At 40.1% G+C, this 20,879-nt stretch overlaps 1 protein-coding gene across 2 annotated transcripts in view; it reads left to right on the top strand.

Moving 5' to 3' along the window:
- Positions 1-20,879, top strand: part of LOC140489198 (myosin-9-like) — a 166,534-nt gene that overhangs the window by 66,885 nt on the left and 78,770 nt on the right. For both annotated transcript variants that reach the window (XM_072588474.1, XM_072588475.1), the window contains 6 exons: positions 419-511; positions 1,148-1,211; positions 1,614-1,712; positions 10,681-10,824; positions 13,147-13,242; positions 18,854-18,972. In XM_072588474.1, coding sequence (XP_072444575.1) covers positions 419-511; positions 1,148-1,211; positions 1,614-1,712; positions 10,681-10,824; positions 13,147-13,242; positions 18,854-18,972 — 615 coding nt within the window. The remainder of the gene's footprint in view (positions 1-418; positions 512-1,147; positions 1,212-1,613; positions 1,713-10,680; positions 10,825-13,146; positions 13,243-18,853; positions 18,973-20,879) is intronic.

Raw genomic sequence — 20,879 nt, forward strand, 5'->3', positions numbered from 1 at the left:
TGTCCATTTGTGGCCATTTAGATGTTTTTATTTGGTCTTTTGTGTCTCTCCCATATACTTTTCTAATACTGGAATTGCTAGGTTGGAATTATTGGCTTGTTTTCAAATTAAATGATGCTTGTACAACCTATAGTTGATTTAGTTTATGAATAACAAAACTTAATTTTTACCAGATGGTCTGTCTGGGGAAATATTCTTTCTTACTAGATAAATCTGTTTGCATTCAGTTTCGGGGTGACCAAAAACATGTATTTGTACCCTCGCAGCAGTCAGCTGTTACTTCTAAAATCTTTCATTTTGCATCAAAGTCTTTTGCAGATCTGTAAACAATACTTCAAAGTCCTCACAATTCTCGAACAAGTTTTATTTGCAAAGCAGATTTTCAATTAACTAATCTCCAGTCCTGTTATGATTACAGGGAGAGCTTGAGAGGCAACTGCTCCAAGCCAATCCTATCCTTGAAGCTTTCGGCAATGCAAAAACCGTGAAAAATGACAACTCTTCCAGATTTGTGAGTTTTTAAAAAAAAAATTACAATGCCTTTTATAACTGGTGAACAACAGTATGTCCATGGATCTATTATTCTTCTTTCTTGGGATATGGATGTTGCTGGCAAATGGAGACCAGAATTTGTCTATCCCTAGTTGTCCTTGAACTGTGAGGGTGATTAGGATTCCTCCACCTGGAGTCATGTGTAGACCTAACCAGTTAAGGATATCTGGTTTCCTTTCCCTAAGGATGTTAATGAGCTAGATGAGTTTCTTGTTGATTTATTTTATGGTTCTGAGACTAGCTTTCTATACGAAATTATTAATTGAATTTAAATTCCAGCTGCCATATTCTGATTGGAGCTAGTCTGCCCAGATCATTAGCCTGCGACTTTAGGTTAGTAGTCAGTGATATTACCATAATGCAACCATCTAATGACTGATTTTTATCACTAGCCTCGTAATACCTCCTTGGGTCCCAAAGTGTATTTTCCTACAAATGTGTTTTAAGGAAATGCATCAGTGAAAATTGAGTCAAAGCAGGCACCTTTCCTCATTTTAAATCTTGAAGGTTGAAGCAAAAAAAAATTATTGATGTGCTTGTTTTCTTCTTTAGTGCTTCCAAGCGATTAACTTGTAACTCTGTTTTTAATACACAGGGCAAATTTATTCGAATTAACTTTGATGTGAATGGCTACATTGTCGGAGCCAATATTGAAACTTGTATCCTTTACAGCCGTTAAAAGCCAGAAAGGGATTCTTCACATCATTGGCTTGTCTCAATATGTTTATTTGAAGTCTCAATTAGAGTGGTGCTGGAAAAGCACAGCAGGTTAGGCAGCATTCGAGGAGCAGGAAAATCTTTAGTATTGGGACATGTGTAACTGATATGGCCAAGTGGCACTCATTTCTTTAATTCTTCAGTTGACATTATATTTTTGCAGGTTTTGGGGAACAAATTGCTTACCATATTTTAAACCCTGATTACCTCTGGAAAGAAGACCAGTAATTAACTCTCTTGCTATTATTCGCTTTTATCCATCCTATGAGCAGTTGTGGTCTGATATTACTGTTCACATCATTAGTACTCTTCGCATTGACGTCTCTTTAACGACCAACTTCCAGATCTGTTGGAAAAATCTCGTGCCATACGCCAAGCCAAAGATGAACGTACCTTCCATATTTTTTATTACCTACTTTCTGGTGCTGGAGAACACTTGAAAAGTAAGTGTGTTCATTATAAATAATTTCCAACAGATGGAAATATAGTATCTCAATAATTTGGAAGTGCTTGCATCATAAGGTCAAAATGTTTCTAGATTTCATGGCTTTTGTGTTTTTTTTATCTTATCTAAAATTAATTTCACTATTTTATCATTTCTGATTGTGTTTCCAGATGTCAGTCCTGCCATGAATCATCTTTTACTAGTCCAAAACTTTTTCTTTCTGTAATGTTATGTAGCTATATGCCTCAAGATCACCCTTACTGTGCAGTTTGTGCAGAGCTATAGAATGTTTACAGTAAAGTGGGTGCTCCATTGGCATTTCTTGTATGTGTCAGCTATCTGCACGAACAGATCAGCCACATTTTTCTCTAATGTTATAAATTTTTGTGTGGAGATTATCCAGTTTACTTTAGAAGACTATGGTAATATCACCCTCAGTGCATTCTAGATCCTAACCACTCACTGGATTAAAAATATTTTTCTCACTGCAGTTGAGTTCTTTGCCTTTCATCTTAAACCAGTGTCCTCTTGTTCTCAACCCTTGTGTCAATAGAAACAAGTTCTGCTATTTACTGACCCAATCATTCTATTTCTTATCAATTCAACTGTAAGTTAGTCTTCAATTTATTTTTGTAACTGAAGTCTCTTAATCTTTGTAGTCATCTTTTCTATATCCTCTCTTATGCCATTATACCCTTCCTAAAGTATGTCTTATTAACTGTTTGGTCCCTGAACGACTACCCTCCCTTTAGAATGATATATTTTTGTATTGCTTCTTTCTTCTTACCAAAATACGTCACTTAAGACATCTCTGCATTAGATTTATCTCCAGCTGTCCACCCATACCAGCAACATGCTTGTGTTCTTTTTTGTTGTTTGCAAGTTTTGTTGTCCGCGGAGTTTGAAACTGTCTGTGTACCCAACTTTGTATCATTTAATATAATTAAGGAAAAGGAGGGTCCTTAATACTGACCCCTATGGAACCCACTACATGCCATCCAGACCAATTATATATCTGTTCACTGCTATACATCTTATCAACTAATCAACTTAGTTGATTAGCAAGGTGGCACAGTGGTTAGCACTGCTGCCTCACAACGCCAGGGACCCAGGTTCGATTCTAGCCTTGGGCGACTGTCTGTGTGGAGTTGTGTGAAAATAGATAAGTCCCTTGGGCCGGATGGGATTTATTCTAGGGTCCTCTGGGAAGCCAGGGAGGAGATTGATGAGCCTTTAGCATTGATCTTTAAATCATCTTCATCTACAGGAATAGTGCCAGAAGACTGGAGGATTGCAAATGTGGTTCCCCTGTTCAAGAAGGGGAGTAGAGACAACCTGATGATAATTATAGACCAGTGAGCCTTACTTCAGTTGTTGGTAGTGTTGGAAGAGCTTAGAAAAGAATAATTTGATTAGGGATAATCAGCATGGTTTTGTGAAGGGTAGGTCGTGCCTCACAAACCTTATTAAGTTCTTTTGAGAAGGTGACCAAACAGGTAGATGAGAGTAAACCGGTTGATGTGGTGTATATGGATTTCAGCAAGGCGTTCGATGAGGTTCCCCACAGTAGGCTATTGTACAAAATGCAGAGGAATGGAATTGTGGGAGATATAGCAGTTTGGATCAGTAATTGGCTTGCTGAAAGAAGACGGGGCGGTGGTTGATGGGAAATGTTCATCCTGGAGTCCAGTTACTAGTGTACCGCAAGGGTCGGTGTTGGGTCCACTGCTGTTTGTCATTATTATAAACGACCTGGATGAGGGCGTAGAAGGTGGGTTAGTAAATTTGCAGGCGACACTAAGATCGGTGGAGTTGTGGATAGTGACGAAGGATGTTAAAGGTTACAGAGAGACACAGATAAGCTGCAGAGGTGGCAAATGGAATTTAATGCGGACAAGTGTGAGGTGATTCGCTTTGGTCAGAGTAACCAGAATGCAAAGTACTGGGCTAATGGTAAGATTCTTGGTAGTGTAGATGAGCAGAGAGATCTGTGTCCATGTACACAGATCCTTGAAAATTGCCACCCAGGTTGACAGGGTTGTTAAGAAGGCATACAGTGTTTTAGCTTTTATTAATAGAGGGATCAAGTTCTGGAACCATGAGGTTATGCTGCAACTGTACAAAACTCTGGTGTGACTGCATTTGGAGTATTGTGTACAGTTCTGGTCACCGCATTATAAGAAGGATGTGGAAGCTTTGGAAAGGGTGCAGAGGAGATTTACTAGGATGTTGCCTGGTATGGAAGGAATGTCTTACGAGGAAAGGCTGAGGGACTTGAGGCTGTTTTTGTTCGAGAGAAGATGATTAAGAGGTGACTTAGTAGAGACATATAAGATAATCAGAGGGTTAGATAGGGTGGACAGGGAGAGCCTTTTTCCAAGTATGGTGATGGTGAGCACGAGGGGGCATAGCTTCTTTACTCAGAGTAGTAAGGGCATGGAATGCTTTGCCTGCAACGGTAGTAGATTCGCCAGCTTTACGTACATTTAAGTCGTCATTGGACAAGCATATGGACGTACATAGAATAGTGTAGGTTAGATGGGCTTCAGATTGGTATGACCGGTTGGCGCAACATCGAGGGCCGAAGGGCCTGTACTGTGCAAAGTAATGTTCTATGTTCTAACTTTGTGTCCTTACGCCACTTCTTTTATTAAAAGGCCATAAAAGTTTTGTCAAACCTTTTATTTGTCATTACTCAAATATAATTGGTAAGTCCATATTCTCCGCGTGAACAGCATTACCATCATTTAGCTCTCCATTCCCTCATTAAATACACACATTAGCATTGCAAATTTGTGCTGGCTTTCCGTGATTAATTAATACTTGTCCTAGTAAATGTTAATTGTGCCCTGAATTACCCTTTTTATTTGCTTCACTAGTTTGACCAGCATTTATTGTCAATCCCTGATCTGGGAAGTTGACGAACCAACCTTTTGGAGAACTGAATTTATGGGCAGATACACTTGAGTGCTGTTAGGTGGGAATTCCAGGATTTCGGTCTGGTAACAGTGAAGGAATGATCGTTCCAAATCAGAGTGGAAATTTTCAGGTGGTGGTTGTAGCCCTGGTTTGCAGCTGATTGTCCCTGTAACCTTCAAGTGCAATCGCTGCTCCGATGGTCCATGTATGGAAATCATATTCTGGAAATTGTTGCTGCACGCAAGCCATGGAGGCCTGTGCTACCTGTACAAAACTTAAAATGAATGCTGCTGGCAGAACCCAAATTGAATGTCAGTAAAAAGATTATTGTTGATAAAATGACAACTTTATAGAAGTTGATGAGTCCTTCCATCATTTTGACCAAGAGTAGACTGATGGGATCGTTCAAAGTTTTAAAATCTCTCAATACTAGGTTATAGGCCAGCAGGCTCATTTGGAAGCACTAGCTTTTGGAGTGCTGCTCCTTCATCAGGTAGTTGTGAAGCAGGACCATAAGACAATTTATAACAGAAGATTTCAATGTCATGTAATTGAAATTATAGTCATAGAAATGTACAGCATGGAAACGGATCCTTCAGTCCAACGTGTCCATGTTGACCAGCTATCCTACCTAATCTAGTCCCATTTGCCAGCACTTAGCCTGTATCTCTCTAAAACTTTCCTATTCATATACCCATCCAGATGCCTTTTAAATGCTGAAATTGTATCAGCCTCCTCCACTTCCTCTGGCAGTTCATTCTATACATGCATCACCCTCTGTGTAAAAAAAAAAAAAGTTGCCCCTCAGGTCTCTTTTATATCTTTCTCCTCTCACCCTAAACCTATGATCTCTAGTTCTGGCCTCCTGCACCCCAGGGAAAAGATCTTGTCTATTTATCCTATCCATGCCCTTCATGATTTTATAAATCTCTATAAGGTCGTCCCTCAGCTCCAGGGGAAACAGCCCCACCCTATTCAGCTTCTCACTATAGCTCAAATCCTCCAATCCTAGCAACATCCTTGTAAACCTTTTCTGAACCCTTTCAAGTTTGACAACATCCTTCTGATAAGAGGGAGACCAAAATTGCAGTAGTCCAAAAGTGACCTAACCAATGTTCTGTTCAGCTGCAACATGACCTCCCAACTCATATACTCAATGCTCTAACCAATAAAGCAAAGCATACCAAACACTGCTTTCACTATCCTATCTACCTGTGACTTACTTTCAAGGAACTATGAACCTGCACTCCAAGGTCTCTCTGCTCAGCAATGTTCCCGAGGATCTTACCATTAAGTGTATAAGTCCTGCTCTGATTTGCTTTTCCAAAATGCAGCACCTCGCATTTATCTAAATTAAACTCCATCTGCTACTCTTCGGCCCATGGCCTATCTAATCAAGATCCCATTGTCATCGAAGGTAACCTTCTTCGCTGTCCACTACACATCCAGTTTTGATGTTAACTGTAAACTTATCAACTATACCTCCTGCGTTCACATCCAAATTATTTATATAAATGACAAAAAGCAGTGGAACCAGCACCAATCTTTGTGGTACTCCACTGGTCACAGACCTCCAGTCTGAAAAGCAACCCTCCACGACCACCCTGTGTTTTACCTTTGAGCCAATTCTGTGTCCAAGTGACTAACCTTGCTAATCAATTTCTCATGGGGAACCTTGTTGAACACCTTACTGAAGTCCATGTAGATTTAGGCAGCGCAGTGGCTCACTGGTTAGCATGGTGCCTCAGCACCAGGGACCCGGTTTCGATTCCAGTCTCTGGTGACTGTCAGTATGGAGTTTGCACGTTCTCCCTGTGTTTGCATGGGTTTCCTCCAGGTGCTCCAGTTTCCTCCCACAGTCCAAAGATGTGCAGGTTAGGTGAATTGGCCATGCTAAATTGCCCGTAGTGTTCAGGCATGTGTTAGTAGGGTAGGGCAATGGCTTTATGTGAGATACTCTTCAGATGGTCAGTGTGGACTAGTTGGGCTGAAGGGCCTGTTTTCACACTCAATGGATTCTGTGATTCTAGATCGCATCCACCACTTTGCCCTCATCAGTCCTCTTTTATTTCTTCAAAAAACTCAATCAAGTTTGTAAGATCTGATTTCCCATGCGCAAAGCTGTGCTGACCATCCCTATTCAGTCCTTGCTTTTCCAAGTACATGTAAATCCTGTCCCTCAGGATTCCCTCGAACAACTTGCCCACTACTGACATCAGGCTCGCCAGTCTGCAGTTCCCTGGCTTTTCCTTAACATTATTTTAAAATACTGGTACCATGTTAGCCAACTTTCAGTCTTCCAGCACCTCACCTATGGTGACTATGGTGGATACAAATATTTCAGCGAGAGGGTCCAGTAATCGCATTCCTAGTTTCTGACCGAGTTCTAGGCTACACCTGATCAGGATTTATCCACTTTTATGCATTTCAAGCCTACCTCCTTTGTAGTATGGACATTTTTCAAGATGTCACTATCTATTTCCCCACATTCTATATCTTCCATGTCCTCCTCAGTAAACACTGATGCAAAATACTTGTTTAGAGTTTCCCCTATCTCTTGAGGCTCCATGCACAGAGTGCTTTGCTGATGTTTCAGGGGCCCTATTCTGTCCCTAGTTACCCATATGTCTTTAATGTGCTTGTAAAAACCCTTTGGATTCTCCTTAGTCCTATTTGCCAAAGCTATCTCATGTCCCCTTTTTGCCCTCCTGATTTCTCTCTCAAGTGTACTCCTTCTGCCATTATTCTCTTCTAAGGCTTCATTCGAGATCTCTTGTATATACCTGACAATGCTTCCTCCTTTTTCTTAACCAAAACCTCAATTTCTCCAGCATTCCCTACACCTTTCAGCTTTTCTTTTTACCCTAACAGGAATATACTGTCTCATTATCTCATTTCTGAAGGCTTACCATTTTCCAGTTGACCTTTTACCTGTGAACATCAGCCTTTGAAAGTTCTTGCCTAATATTGCAAAGATTAGCTGCCTTCCAATTTAGAATTTCAACCTTTAAATCTGGTCTATCCTTTTCCATGACTATTTTAAAACTAATAAAATTATGGTCGCTGGCCCCAAAGTGCTCCCCCACTGACACCTCAGTCACCTGCCCTGCCTTATTTCCCAAGAGTCTGTCAGGTTTTGCACCTTCTCTAGTAGGTACATCTACATACTGAATTAGAACATTTTCTTGTACACACTTAACAAATTCCTTTCAGTCTAAACCTTTAACACTATGGCAGTCCCAGTCTGTTTGGAAAGTTAAAATCCCCTACCATAACCACCCTATTATTCTTACAGATAACTGAAATCTCCTTACAAATTTGTTTCTCAATTTCCTGCTGACTATTAGGGGATCAATAATACAATCCCCTTAGTTCTCAGTTCTACCCAAATATCTTCCCTGTATTTATTCCCAGGAATGTTGTCCCTAAGTACAGCAGTAATGCTATTCCTCATCAAAAATGCCAACCCCCTGTTTTCTTGCCCTCCTTTCTATCCTTCCTGTAGCATTTTATATCCGAGAACATTAAGCTGTCAGTCCTGTCATTGTTGTTAAGTCTTCCATCTTTTAGAATGGGTTGTAGGTTTTGGTTCATTAATATGTAAATCCTAGAACTGCTTTTCTCGAGATAAATAAAATCTTGAGTTTAAAAAAAGTAACATCTCCTCTCAGACAATGCACTAAAGGTGTAAGGTTACAGTCTGTCTGGATCCTAATTTTGAGTCAGACTAGTTTTATTTCCAAAGTGGAGTTTACAAAATATTACATACATTGACTGCCTGCATTAACCGCCTGCAGGTTGTGCACTTTTTGAGCAAAATGGAATGAATCTGCAAATGCAAATTCACCCTCATAGACTTGTGTCTGTGTGTATGCATGGTACATGAGAGGGGGTCTGCATGAGTGTTCATTTGTACATGGAATTGTGCTTGTGTGTGTGAGAGAACATGTACAGTGTAGTGGGGTCATCTGCAGTCTGACATGAACCCAAAAGCCTGGTTGAGGCAATCCTTGTGGGCACCAAACTTGGCTATTAGCCTCTGCCCAATCAGTTTGCGTTGTTCCCTGTCCCAAAATCCGCCTTGTTGGATGGTCACCCGAAGGTCCAAGGCCAAATGTCTCTGACCACTGAAGTTTCTCTTCTAGTCAGGGAACACTTCAGCGATCAGGGACATTCGGGTGATCATCCTCCAAGGCGGACTTCGGGACAGGCAACGATGCTAAGTGGTTGGGCAGAGGCTGATAGCCAAGTTTGGTGCCCAGGAGGATGGCCTCAATCAGGATCTTGGATTCATGTCCCATTACAAGTGACCCCACTACATTTATGCACTACGCAGACATGCACTTATAATCCATACAGCCCATTAAACAACATCACATTTGACCCACGCAGTTTAGCAAGCTTGCACGCACGCAAACTTTTTTTAAAAAAAAATACAACCTTAAGTTATCTTGAGAATGTGACTTAAAAGAAGTTCTAGAATTTACAAATTCAACAGAAACCTGCAACCATTCCAAAAGATGAAAGACTTAATAACAATTGGTTTGTTTAATATATCATCTCAGTTGCTATAAATTCTGTTATGGTCCTGCTTCGCAACTACCTGATGAAGGAGCAGCACTCTGAAAGCTAGTGCTTCCAAATAAACCCGTTGGACTATAACCTGGTGGGTGTGATTTTGTTTTTTCAACTTTGCCACCCCAGTCCAACACCTGCTCCTCCATACGATCAGATGGTGTTCAACCAGGTTGGATTTATGCTGCTTTTGTAGCTGTCTGGAGCAGTTTGTCTGGGATTGTGTCTAGTACTGGAGAACAGATTTTCGGAGCTTTGTTAGCATATTGTAAAGGCCTTTGCACTATGCGGTACCTTCAGTTGCTGCTTTATCAGTGATATTTCTGAAAGTGTTCCCACTGCTATGGTTGAACTGACTGCAGTTGCTGAGTTTATCCTTTAATTTTTTTTTTGAATGAGTTTAACATCTGCGATTCTCAAGTCCTTGATAGTACCACTGTATTTGAGGAGTGTTGGAAGATTTTTTTACAATGCCTCTGCAATCTCCAACCATATTTCCCATGGTTTCTTAGGTTGCAACTGATCCAGTCTTGGTGACTTATCACCTTTTAAGTACCACAGCCTTTTTAATCCATCTTTATAACATGATTAGTATCTCAGAAATCTTTCCTCTAAAATGTTGACGACTGCACCATCTCATTGATAATGACTGGTGCAAACTCCTAACTAGCACTTCTGTTATACCCTTTCCCCCTCCATTTTTGCTTCCCAATCAACCTCATTCCTTGTAGTCTAAGCATATAAATTAAGCTTTGGATTCCTTTTTACATTGACTCCCAGTCTCTCCTTGTGACTACTTTTTCTTTTCTCACTTGCACTCAATTTTCTGTAGCTTTGTTTGCATTTGTATTAACCTGATATCTGATACATGCACCCTTTTTCTCCTTTGTCGCATCCTTTTCTCCTTTGTCTGGCTTCTAATCTTTCTTTTGACTTGTGTGCTTCTGTTTTAGTTTAGTAGTTCATTTGCTTTATTAGTTGCTCTTGAGTGGATGTCTTGACAAAGAAATGTGTGTAGTCAGTTTTCAAGCACCAAATGAGCATAAGGAACTATTTCTACATCCAATAATGACTACCATGACTGGTCCTCCGATCCAAACAACCAAGCACACAACTGCCTTATCTGAAGTCAGTGATGTCAGTGGCCCTTGGGTACATCTGGATAGCCATATAGTACTGCTTGCTTCATGTCTGTTTAAAAGCATCCTACCTGCAATAAACTTACTTCATAGTCTTACATAATTTGTTTTTAACTCCACTTTCTTAAATTTATTATATTTGGAGAATTGTGTTTGCAAAATTGACCAAAGGTTTTAGCCCCCACAAGGATGATTTTACTATATTAGAACACTGACTGCACCTCAGTACTTATTGAATGTAAAACATTATTGGATGTCCTAAACTCGTTTGTATATGTTTGCAAGTTTCTCTATTCCTTCCAATGCTAATGTATGGTATCTCCTGATTTGCAGCTGATCTATTATTAGAGGGTTACAATAACTACAGATTTCTCTCTAATGGCCACATCACTATTCCTGGACAACAAGACAAGGATTTGTTTCAGGAAACGATGGAGGCATTCAGAATCATGGGAATTCCTGATGATGAACTAATTGGTATGGTTTACTGTATAGTAACAAATGGTGGAGTAATGCATATGTACATTGTACTTGACACTCATACTGAATTGGAGGGTCCTTGTAATCCATTTAAAGAATAGGTGTATCCTCCTTCACAGTTCTTCTAATTTATTAGTTTTTAAGCTAAGTTCTGAATGAATGTAATTCATTTCACATCAGAAGAGTTAGTTGACCTATGGTTTGTATCTCTTTCACGGTGGTTTGTGACAAATAATTTATAAATCTACTTTAATTATTTTGCTTTGAAATAAATGGTTCCAGTTCTTATAATTCAAAAGCCTAGCCAGTAATAGCTATTAAGAATGTTGAAGCAAAATTAATTTTCTGTCAGAAAGCATTTCAGTCATTACCACTGGGTATATTTTGAATTTAAATATTACTTATTACCAATGTTAGCGCAGATTATTTACACTGCTTCAGACTTTTAATTTTTACTTTCCTATACCTTTGAAGACACCCTCTATAGAAAGAAACCTTGAAGACAGTCAGATAGGGGAGGGGCAGAGAGACAAACCAAACTGAGCAATCATGTTTACAAAGCAAAGAAATCTGTTACATTGAAATTATTATACCTACAGATCTATACATTAAGGTTATAAACATTTGTATGGCTGTGGTTTTAGAATTATTTCATAGCTGTATAGAAGTATAGTTATTTCTAAAACAGATTTTCAGGAAGTGGTCAGCAAAGCAAGGCCGATACATACTATCTGTCCCTAGATGCTGTAGCTGAGAGATCTAATGCCCTTCAGAGAGTGAACAGGAGTTTATTTTTATGTGTAAGTATTTTTTGTCAATTAATAAATCTTGGTTATTTTGTCATAGTGTTGTATTTTTGTCAAGGGAAAACATTGGACCATATAGTCATCTCTCCAAACTTTGTTAGCTCCTCAATAAAAACTGGAAGAACTGCGGATGCTGAAAATAGGAAACAAAAGTAGAAATTGCTGGAAAAGCTGAGGTCTGGCAGCATCTGTGAAGAGAAATCAGTTAATATTTCAGGTCTAGTAACCCTTCAGAATTGGTGGTAGCTAGGAAAAAGTTGTTTTTTTTTAATGCAGAAGAGGGAGATTGTAAAGACTAAGCAATAGATATCAATAGAGGTCAAAGAGAGAAGAACAGTTGGACAGGCAAAGAAGTAAATAATGATCAGCCCGGGAGTGAATAGTTTCTGATGGGGGTAATTATTGGTCAACAGTGGGTTGTATGTAATAGCAACCCATGTGATAACAAGGCTTGGCTGGGTGTGTGGGACTTGGGGTAAGGAAGTGGGCAAATGTGCCTCAAGCCCTAAAATTGTTGATTCAATATTGAGACCAGAAGGCTGTAGAGAGAAGTGTCAGCTCCTTTTGTTATGATTCTGGAACTAAAGGCCAAGAATTCCTTTTCTAAATATGTAATGCAGTCATTTTTTAAATTCTAGGAAGAGCACCTCCTCTTTGGGAACTTGTTCCTCAATTTTATCACTTTTTTTATTTTTGAAACTTTACTAAACTTCAAACTTTGTCCCCAAAATCCTGAGTCCCATATCTGACCGACTTTACTGGACACAAAGTCCTCATGCCTGTGAAAGATTAAATACTTAGTTTTCCTACTTGCATCTCCCACTTTGGAAGGTAAAATCCCAAGATGAATGATCTTTTCTCATTATTCAGTTCTAAGTTCAATAATTTGAGCTTTTGGATCCCACAAATTATTTAAATTTCTCCTGCAATAAGGGGTCCAAAAGAGCATTCTACCCTTTACGTACAACTTCAGTATTACCACCTTCACCACACATACTGTGTCTCTGACTATAGACACCAGCATTTTTATTTAATTTTCTCATTCTTGGTTATCGAAAGTTCAGCCAGATCAGTTGACTCGTGACGATGTAATGCACAGATCCACATTCCACTTAATTTTAGTCTTATCTGTTGTGCTTCATCTATGGCCTTGCACCTGTTCTGATAAATAATTGCACATTGGTTATCATTTGGTGACTGCATCCATTAAAAAAGAAAAATAAATTATGTTTGTTGCATCTTTTTTGTCATTGAGTCTTTTTTGTGCATCTTCTGACATTCCCAGACCGAAAACAGGTATGCAACCTGTTGAGTTTCTCCCAGTGTTGCTGGTTAGCCAACATGAAGTGGAGACATCTAAGTTATTAGGTTACTCTATCTACCCTTCTGGTTTACACACACTGCAAAGTTTTTATGTCAGTAAGGTGTTGATGTATTAACACAAAGTATATTGACACACTTTTCATTAGCACAAATGTTAAGTTATACATTGAATTTTTGGTTTTCTTTCCAGCCATGCTGAAGGTTGTTTCTGCAGTACTTCAATTTGGTAACATAGTTTTCAAGAAGGAACGCAACACAGACCAAGCCTCTATGCCTGATAATACAGGTAAGCCTAATTGTAACAAGAGAAACCTTTGGGAGTTATGCTTTCTTCTTTGTTCTATTGACATAAGTAACCTTTTACTTCTGTTTTTAATGCACTTAATTGGTTGAAGTGTTTTTCCTAAATTCATGTTGTGCCACCAATTAACATTCATGTTTTAAACAGGCAGTCATTGGCCAAAAAACAAAGTCATAAACTAGTCCCTTTGTAGCCTCCATGTATTCTCTTCACAACACTTGCCCCTCTATATATGTGTTGTCAGAAAATTTAGCAAACCATACTTTACAGTCCTTGTTCGAAGAATTGTTCCAACAGTTGAGGCCCCAGCATTGAGTCCTGTGGCACAGCATTCATCAATCTTGCTCATCAGAAGAACACATTTATGCCATCTCATTTCCTGTTGGTATGTTACTCTGACTAGCTACTTTTAGATTGCTTGATTGATTTTTTTTTTAGCATCTTAGAACTTGTTCGTCTGTAGCTCTAGCAATTAGTTTAGTACCATTTCCTGGTGTTTGTGATTTTCCTGAGTTCCTCGATTTCATTTCCTGATTTATTTCTGGGGTGTTATTTCTATGCTGTATAGAGAAGGCTGATGCAAAATACCTGTTTGATTCACTTGTTATCACTTTTATTTTCCAACAGCTAGTCACTAATTGACTACTCTTAAAAAAAAAAAAAGCTGCTCCTAAATTTTGTCTTTTGAGCTATTGACCGAATCCAGTCTACTTAGTCTGAAAGTCAGTGCATAGAACAAAGCTGATCTTATTGTGCTGAACTTGAAGCAAATGTATTCTTTCAAGTTTAGGACTGATTGACTTTCCTCTTATTCTGTAGTTTCCTGTTTTAAAATATAATAATTAGACTCTGGTGTAATGTTGCTTGGTGAGTGTGAAAATTGTACAAGTGTCATAAACAGCGCTAGCAAATTTAAAAATAGGAAGTTTTGAAAGTGGCTTCTCTTCCACCCCCCCCCGGCTACCCTTCTAAGACAAACACTTCCTCAAAGTTATTTTAAGAAAATTGCTCATTTCCATTCTTCTTAAACTGTATCTTATCCCAATCTCACTACACCAGGTTCCATTCACCCAACACCTCAAACTTCTAAAAGAACATAGTCATACAGCGTGGAAACAGACCCTTCGGTCCATGCCAAATGTAGTCCCACCTGCCTGCTTCTGGTCCATATCCCTCCAAACCTTTCCTATTTTATGTACTAAGAGTCATAGAGATGTACAGCGTGGAAACAGACCCTTCGGTCTAACTCCATGCGACCAGATATCCCAACCCAATCTAGTCCCTCATGCCAGCACCCGGCCCACATCCCTCCCAACCCTTCCTATTCATTTACCCAACCAGATGCCTTTTAAATGTTGCAATTGTACCAGCCTCCTCCACCTCCCCTGGCAACTCTTGTCATACATGTACCAGCCTCTTTGTGGAAAAGTTACACCGTAGATCTCTTATGTCTCCCCCCTCTCACCCTAAACCCTTTTAGTTCTGGACTCCCCCACCCCATACCAGCAATGGATGCAGTAACTGCTGAGTTGCAGAGAAAATGGTGTTTCCTCCTCTTGTGCTGGATGAAGTGCAATCAGTCTGCCAATTCTTAGGAAGCAGACAATCTTGCTCCTGTTGGACAGCTATAAAAATTGTAGTGGTGTTTGCTGCCTTCTATATCCTCCTGTATTCTCTGACAGTCCCTTATGCTTTCTGCTACTCCACCAATCTTTGTGTCATCTGCAAACTTGCTGATCATACCAACAGTGCCCTCTTCTAGATCATTTATGTATATTACAAACAACAGTGGCCCCAATACTGACCCCTGTGGAACACCACTGGTCACCTTTCTCCATTTTAAGAAACTCCCTTCAACTACTACGGTCTCCTGTTGCTCAACCAGTTCTTTATCCACCTAGCTAGAACACCATGTGACTTCACCTTCTCCATTAGACTACAATGGGGAACCTTATCAAATGCCTTACTAAAGTCCATGTATATGACAACAGCCCTTCCTTCATCTAGCAACTTGGTCACTTCCTTGAAGAACTGTTGGAAAAGCATGATGTCCCCCACACATGTTGCCTATCACTGATAAGCTCATTCTTTTCTAAATATAAATAGATCCTATTGCTTAATACCCTCTCCAGCAACTTCCCAACCACTGACGCCAGGCTCACTGGTCTGTAGTTACCCGAAATATCCTTGCTACCCTTCTTGTACAGGGGGACAACATAAGCTACCCTCCAGTCCTCCGGCACCTCACTCGTATTTAAGGATGCCACAAAGATATCTGTCAAGGTCCCAGCTATTTCCTCTCTCACCTCCCTCAGCAACCTGGGATAGATCCCATCCAGTCCTGGGGATTTGTCCACCATAATAACCTCTGGCATACCCAACATATCTTCCCTACTTGCGCTAACGTGATCCAGACTAATCAAACATCTATCTCTAATCTCAAGATTCATCATGTTCCTCTCCTCAGTGAACACTGCAAAGTAATCATTCAGAATCTCACCCATTCTCTCAGGTTCGGCACACAGCCTGCCTTCCTTTATCTTTTAGTGGACAAATCCTTTCTCTAGTTACCTGCTTGCTGCTTATATAAGAATAAAATGCTTTGGGATTCTCCCTAATTCTGCTCGCTAAAGCAATTCATGACCCATTTTCGCCCGCTTGATTCCTTGTTTAAGACTTGTCCTACTCTTCTGATATTCCTCCAGGGCCTGTTCTGTTCTTAGCTGCCTAGACCTTATGTAGGCTTCCCTTTTCCTTTTTTGGCTAGTCGTACAATTTCTGCTATCATCCACGGTTCACGAATCTTGCCCTTCCTATCCTTTGCCTTCAACGGCACATGCCTATCCTGCACTACTGTTAACCTATCTTTGAAAGCCTCCCACATCTCAAATGTGGACTTCCCTTCAAATAGCTGTGTCCAGCCCACATTTCCCAGCTCCTGCCTATTTTTGATATAATTGGCTTTGGCCTAGTTTAGTACTCTTCCCTGAGGACCACTCTCTTCTTTATCTGAATATTCTAGAACTTACAGAATTGTAGTCACTGTTCCCAAAGAAATCCCCACCGCAACTTCTACCACTTGTCTTGGCTCGTTCCCCAGTACTAGGTCCAATATGGCCCCTTCCCTTGTCAGACTATTGACTTACTGCTGTAGTAAACTCTCCTGGACGCTTTGTACAAATTCTACTCCATCCAGACCTCTGGCGCTAAGTGTATCCCAGTCAATGTTAGGAAAGTTAAAATCTCCCATCGTCAATACCCTATTGCCTCTACATCTATTCATAATCTGCTTACCTATTTGTTCTTCTACCTCACACTCACTGTTGGGAGGTCTGTAATACAGCCCCAACAATGTAACTGCGCCCTTTTTATTTCTCAGCTCCACCCATAATGCCTCACTATCCAAGACCACCTTAGTGTCCTCCTTTAGCACAACCATGATATCGTCCCTGACCAGCAATGTAACTCCATCCCCTCTTTTATTTCCCTCCTTGTCCTGTCGGAAGTGTCTATATCCTGAGGCATTTCGTTGCTAATCATCATGCCCTTCCAGTGGTTGGATGATCTAAAGATTTTGAAATGTTCGACATTGAGCTATTTGTTTATGTTCTTGCAAAGTAACCTGGAAGATACGTGCAAGCTGCTCAAAAATTGTTCCTTGTTGGGAGATTACAGAAATTTAAAGCTGTTGACCATTGAAATCAGACAGAATACTGGCCCTAAACTCTGGGAATTTCTACCTCTCTGCACGTCTCTTTTCCTTTTTGAGGTGCTTTTTAAAACCCATTTCTTTGGCTAGGCTCTTGTTCGACTGTCCTAGTAACTCCTTATATGGTTTATAAAGCAGTTTATCATTCTTCTGAAGAACCTTGAGATATAGTATGTTTAGGATACTATATAAATGCACTTTGTTGGTAAACTGTTATGGTACAGTAGCGATTTTGATCCTGGACCACAGTCCCCAATTTAAGGACCAGACCAGATTCCTCCTCCAAAAGTATTATCAGGAGATAGCCTAGACCCTAACTTTTTAAACGCAGGTGGTTTCAATGTGATTTGATTGGTACACAACACATTTTAATCAAAACACACTTTAATCTTAAACAGTTAAAATACAAAAAAACATAATTAACTTTTTAAATTCTCCTCAAGATCATGCATTATTTAACTACTAATCATCAACTGTTCCAATGTAGGCAGCATCCCATAAGTACATCTTTAGCAAAAATGCAATTCAGCAAAACAGTTATTGTACTGATATGTTGTCTCTCCAGTCCAGAAGAAAGAACCTGCCCCTTGTGACTTTTTTGAAGAAGCCTCACTGTCTGAGATCTCACTTTAGCAGCCATGAACTCTAGCTTTTAGCTCAGCATCCAGCAGAAAACCTCAACTATCTGAAAGCAAAACTAAAAATCTTCCTTTCTGTGAGCCTTGACCCCACCCAGTCACGATTCTTTTCGTTTAAAAAAGCACCTAGGACGAATTCAAATGTTGTTTGTCAATTGCTTGTCTGAAGCAGACATTTCAGCAGCACTGGCAATACCTGTCTGCAAGTGAAACAGAACACCTCTCTCTGAAAGAGAGACAACTGCTGCACATACGTTAGATTTTTGAGAACTTGAGAGAAGACCTTTTAGCAGCAGATCTAAATTGCATATTATGTCAGGATTGTGCCTGTGGTCTTTACACTCACTTAAATGAATGATTTAGATTTCAGAATCAAAAGTACACTATTACAAATAAATTTGACCAAATCAGGAGACGCCCATAATATGGAGAAATACTATGACAAAATAAGATGTTAATAAAATTGCAAAATAGGTGTGTAAATAGAAAATTTATTGCAATATCAATATGTGACATGGGTGTATTTTTTTGGAGGGAGGCAGTATGAATCTAAATAAGTTGCAAAGCACTTGTTGGTTAGTTACAGATATCATGCAATACAGTTTAAGACCAAAAAAATGTAAACAAAGCACAGATTATTTTGCAGATGAATAGTATTGAAAACTAGGGAAGTTGTGTTCACTTTTATAACGTTGGCTTAACGTCGTGCTTTAGTCATTTCTGATATCTTTCGCATAATGAAATAAGTTGATATTACAAAGATTTATCAGCGTCGTGGCTGAACTAAGTTTTAAACAGCTCTGTGCTCTCAGACGTTTTGAGAGGTGACTTAATAGGTTGGTCGGATAAACATAGGGAATGTCAGTAACTAGTCATAAATATAATAACACGAAGGGGAGCAAGAGTGAATAAAATAAAACTTGTGTGGTTAAAAAGTAGAATCTGCAGCACTGGAGTAGTTCGATGCAGGTAAGTTAGATGCAATAAACAACAAAGTAGGTTACATGGGTGAAAGGTATAGAAGAATAAGCTGATCGTGTGAACTAAAGGTGGGAAAAGACTTGGGACACCATCACTGACATAACATTTTGGACCGAATTGCCATTTTCAATGCTGTTAACTCTGTTTCTAATAAATAAGGATTTATTGAAGGTGAACCTGATATTTTGTTGACAACAAAGCATTAGATTCTCATTGAGATAAAATTAACAAGGCTGTTCAATCTTCAAGACTTGTCTTTGCTCTACAGCTGCCCAGAAAGTCTGCCATCTGCTGGGAATCAATGTTATGGACTTCAGCAGGGCAATTCTCACTCCCCGCATTAAAGTTGGGAGGGATTATGTTCAGAAAGCTCAAACCAAAGAACAAGTGAGTATTGGCTTAGTTTCTGTGGAAACATTTTAAAAGCTAACACATTAACAACTGAAAACAGTTTAACGGTTTGTTTCTTAATAACTTTGTCAACTTACAGATTTAAAGCAATTGGAGTAACAGCATTTAAAAATCACGTGCATTTGTATACCCTTTATTGCTGGCAACTCTCATGCTCTCTGATCCAACCCTGACTTCATAACAAAGATGGTGCTGTTATTACCTGGCAGACTAAAAAAATCCTAGAAAAAAAAGTGGACTGTCCTTCTCCTCCTCCATCATCCTCAATCGTCCTCTACCTGGTTGAGCTTGTTCTCACTTTGAGCAGTCTCTCTTTTAACTCCTATAATTTTCTTCAGGTAGAGGGGATGGCCATGGGTACCTGCATGGGGCCCAGTTATACCTGTCTCTTTTTGTGGGGTATGTGGAACATTCCTTGTTCCAGTCCTATTCCAGCTTTCAACTGCAACTCCTTCCCCGGTATATTGATATCATTGGTGCTGCTTCCCATGCTCCTCCAGAACTGGAAATGTTTATCAGTTTCTCTTCCAATTTCCAGCCTGCTCGCTACTTCACTTGGTTCATCTCTGACTTATCCGTCCCCTCCTTTGATATCTTTGTTTCAATTTCTAGGAATGGGCTGGGTGCTAATATTCATTACAAACTAACCGACTCCTGCAGTTAGCTTGATTATACAACCATACATCCTGTTCCTCCATCCCTGTTACATCTGTTCGGATGATGGCAACTTTAGTAAAGAGGCATTCTGAAATGTCCACTTTCTTCTAGTGAGGATTCCCCAGCAGAGTAGTTGACAGGGCCATCAGCCGGGTCTTGCCCATCTCCCACGCTTCAGTCCTCATCCTCTGTCTTCCCTCCCGCAACAGTGATAGGGTCACCCTTGTCCTCACCTATCATCCCACCAGCACCAACATCCAAAGGATCATTAGCTGCCATTTCCACCATCTCCAACAGGATGCCACCACCAAGTACATATTCACCTTCCCTCCCCTTGTTAGCCTTTCACAGGGACTGTTCCTTCTGGGGCACACTGGTCCATTTCTTCACTCCCAACAGCCATGGCACCTTCCCCTGCAACCGCAGAAGGTGTAACACTTGCCCATTTTAATTGGTCTCTTCTCAGAATCTGAGGGCCCAAGCACACCTTCTAGGTGAAGCAGCGCATTTTGCAGTATTGTCTGCAAAAGAAAAGACTCTGAGCTTCCAGTTGCCTGCCACTTCAGCACCTTGATCCCTGGCCAACCTCTCTTTCAGGCTTGCTGTAATGCTCCAGTGAAGCATAGCATAAGCTGGAAGAACACTTGGGAACTGTACAACCTTCTGGACACAAACTCAAGTTCAACAATTTGAGGACTTGAGGCACCTTCTCCTATGTCATTACCCTAACCCCACACACCCAGTCCTTGTTATCTCACAGTCTGCTATTGCACACAACCCATTGTCAGCCAATAATAGTCTCCCTTAGCATCTATTCACTCCCAGGGTGACCAGGGTCCTGAAGAAGGGTTTCACCTGAAATGTTGACTACTTCACCAAGTGATGCTCCCTGGCTTGCTGTGTTCTTCCAGCCTCCTGCTGTCTATTATCCTGCCTGACCTTTACCCACACCTTTTGTCCAACTGTTCTCTCTCTTAGGTCTCTGTCTCCACCTACTGTTTACTCCTTACCCCTTGTCCCCACCCTATTTTTGCACAAAAACCAACCTTTTCTTAACTAACATCAGTTCTGAAGAAGTGTCGCTGCACCTGAAATGTTAGCTCTGATTTCTGTCCACAAATGTTGCCAGACCTGAGTTTTTCCAGCAATTTATTTTTTTGCTTCTGATTTCCAGCATCCACAGTTCTTTTTTGTTTTTTTTATTTAGTATATCTCTTGTCTGGGCT

Source organism: Chiloscyllium punctatum, chromosome 18 (genome assembly GCF_047496795.1).
Source record: "Chiloscyllium punctatum isolate Juve2018m chromosome 18, sChiPun1.3, whole genome shotgun sequence".
Lineage (NCBI taxonomy): Eukaryota > Metazoa > Chordata > Chondrichthyes > Orectolobiformes > Hemiscylliidae > Chiloscyllium > Chiloscyllium punctatum.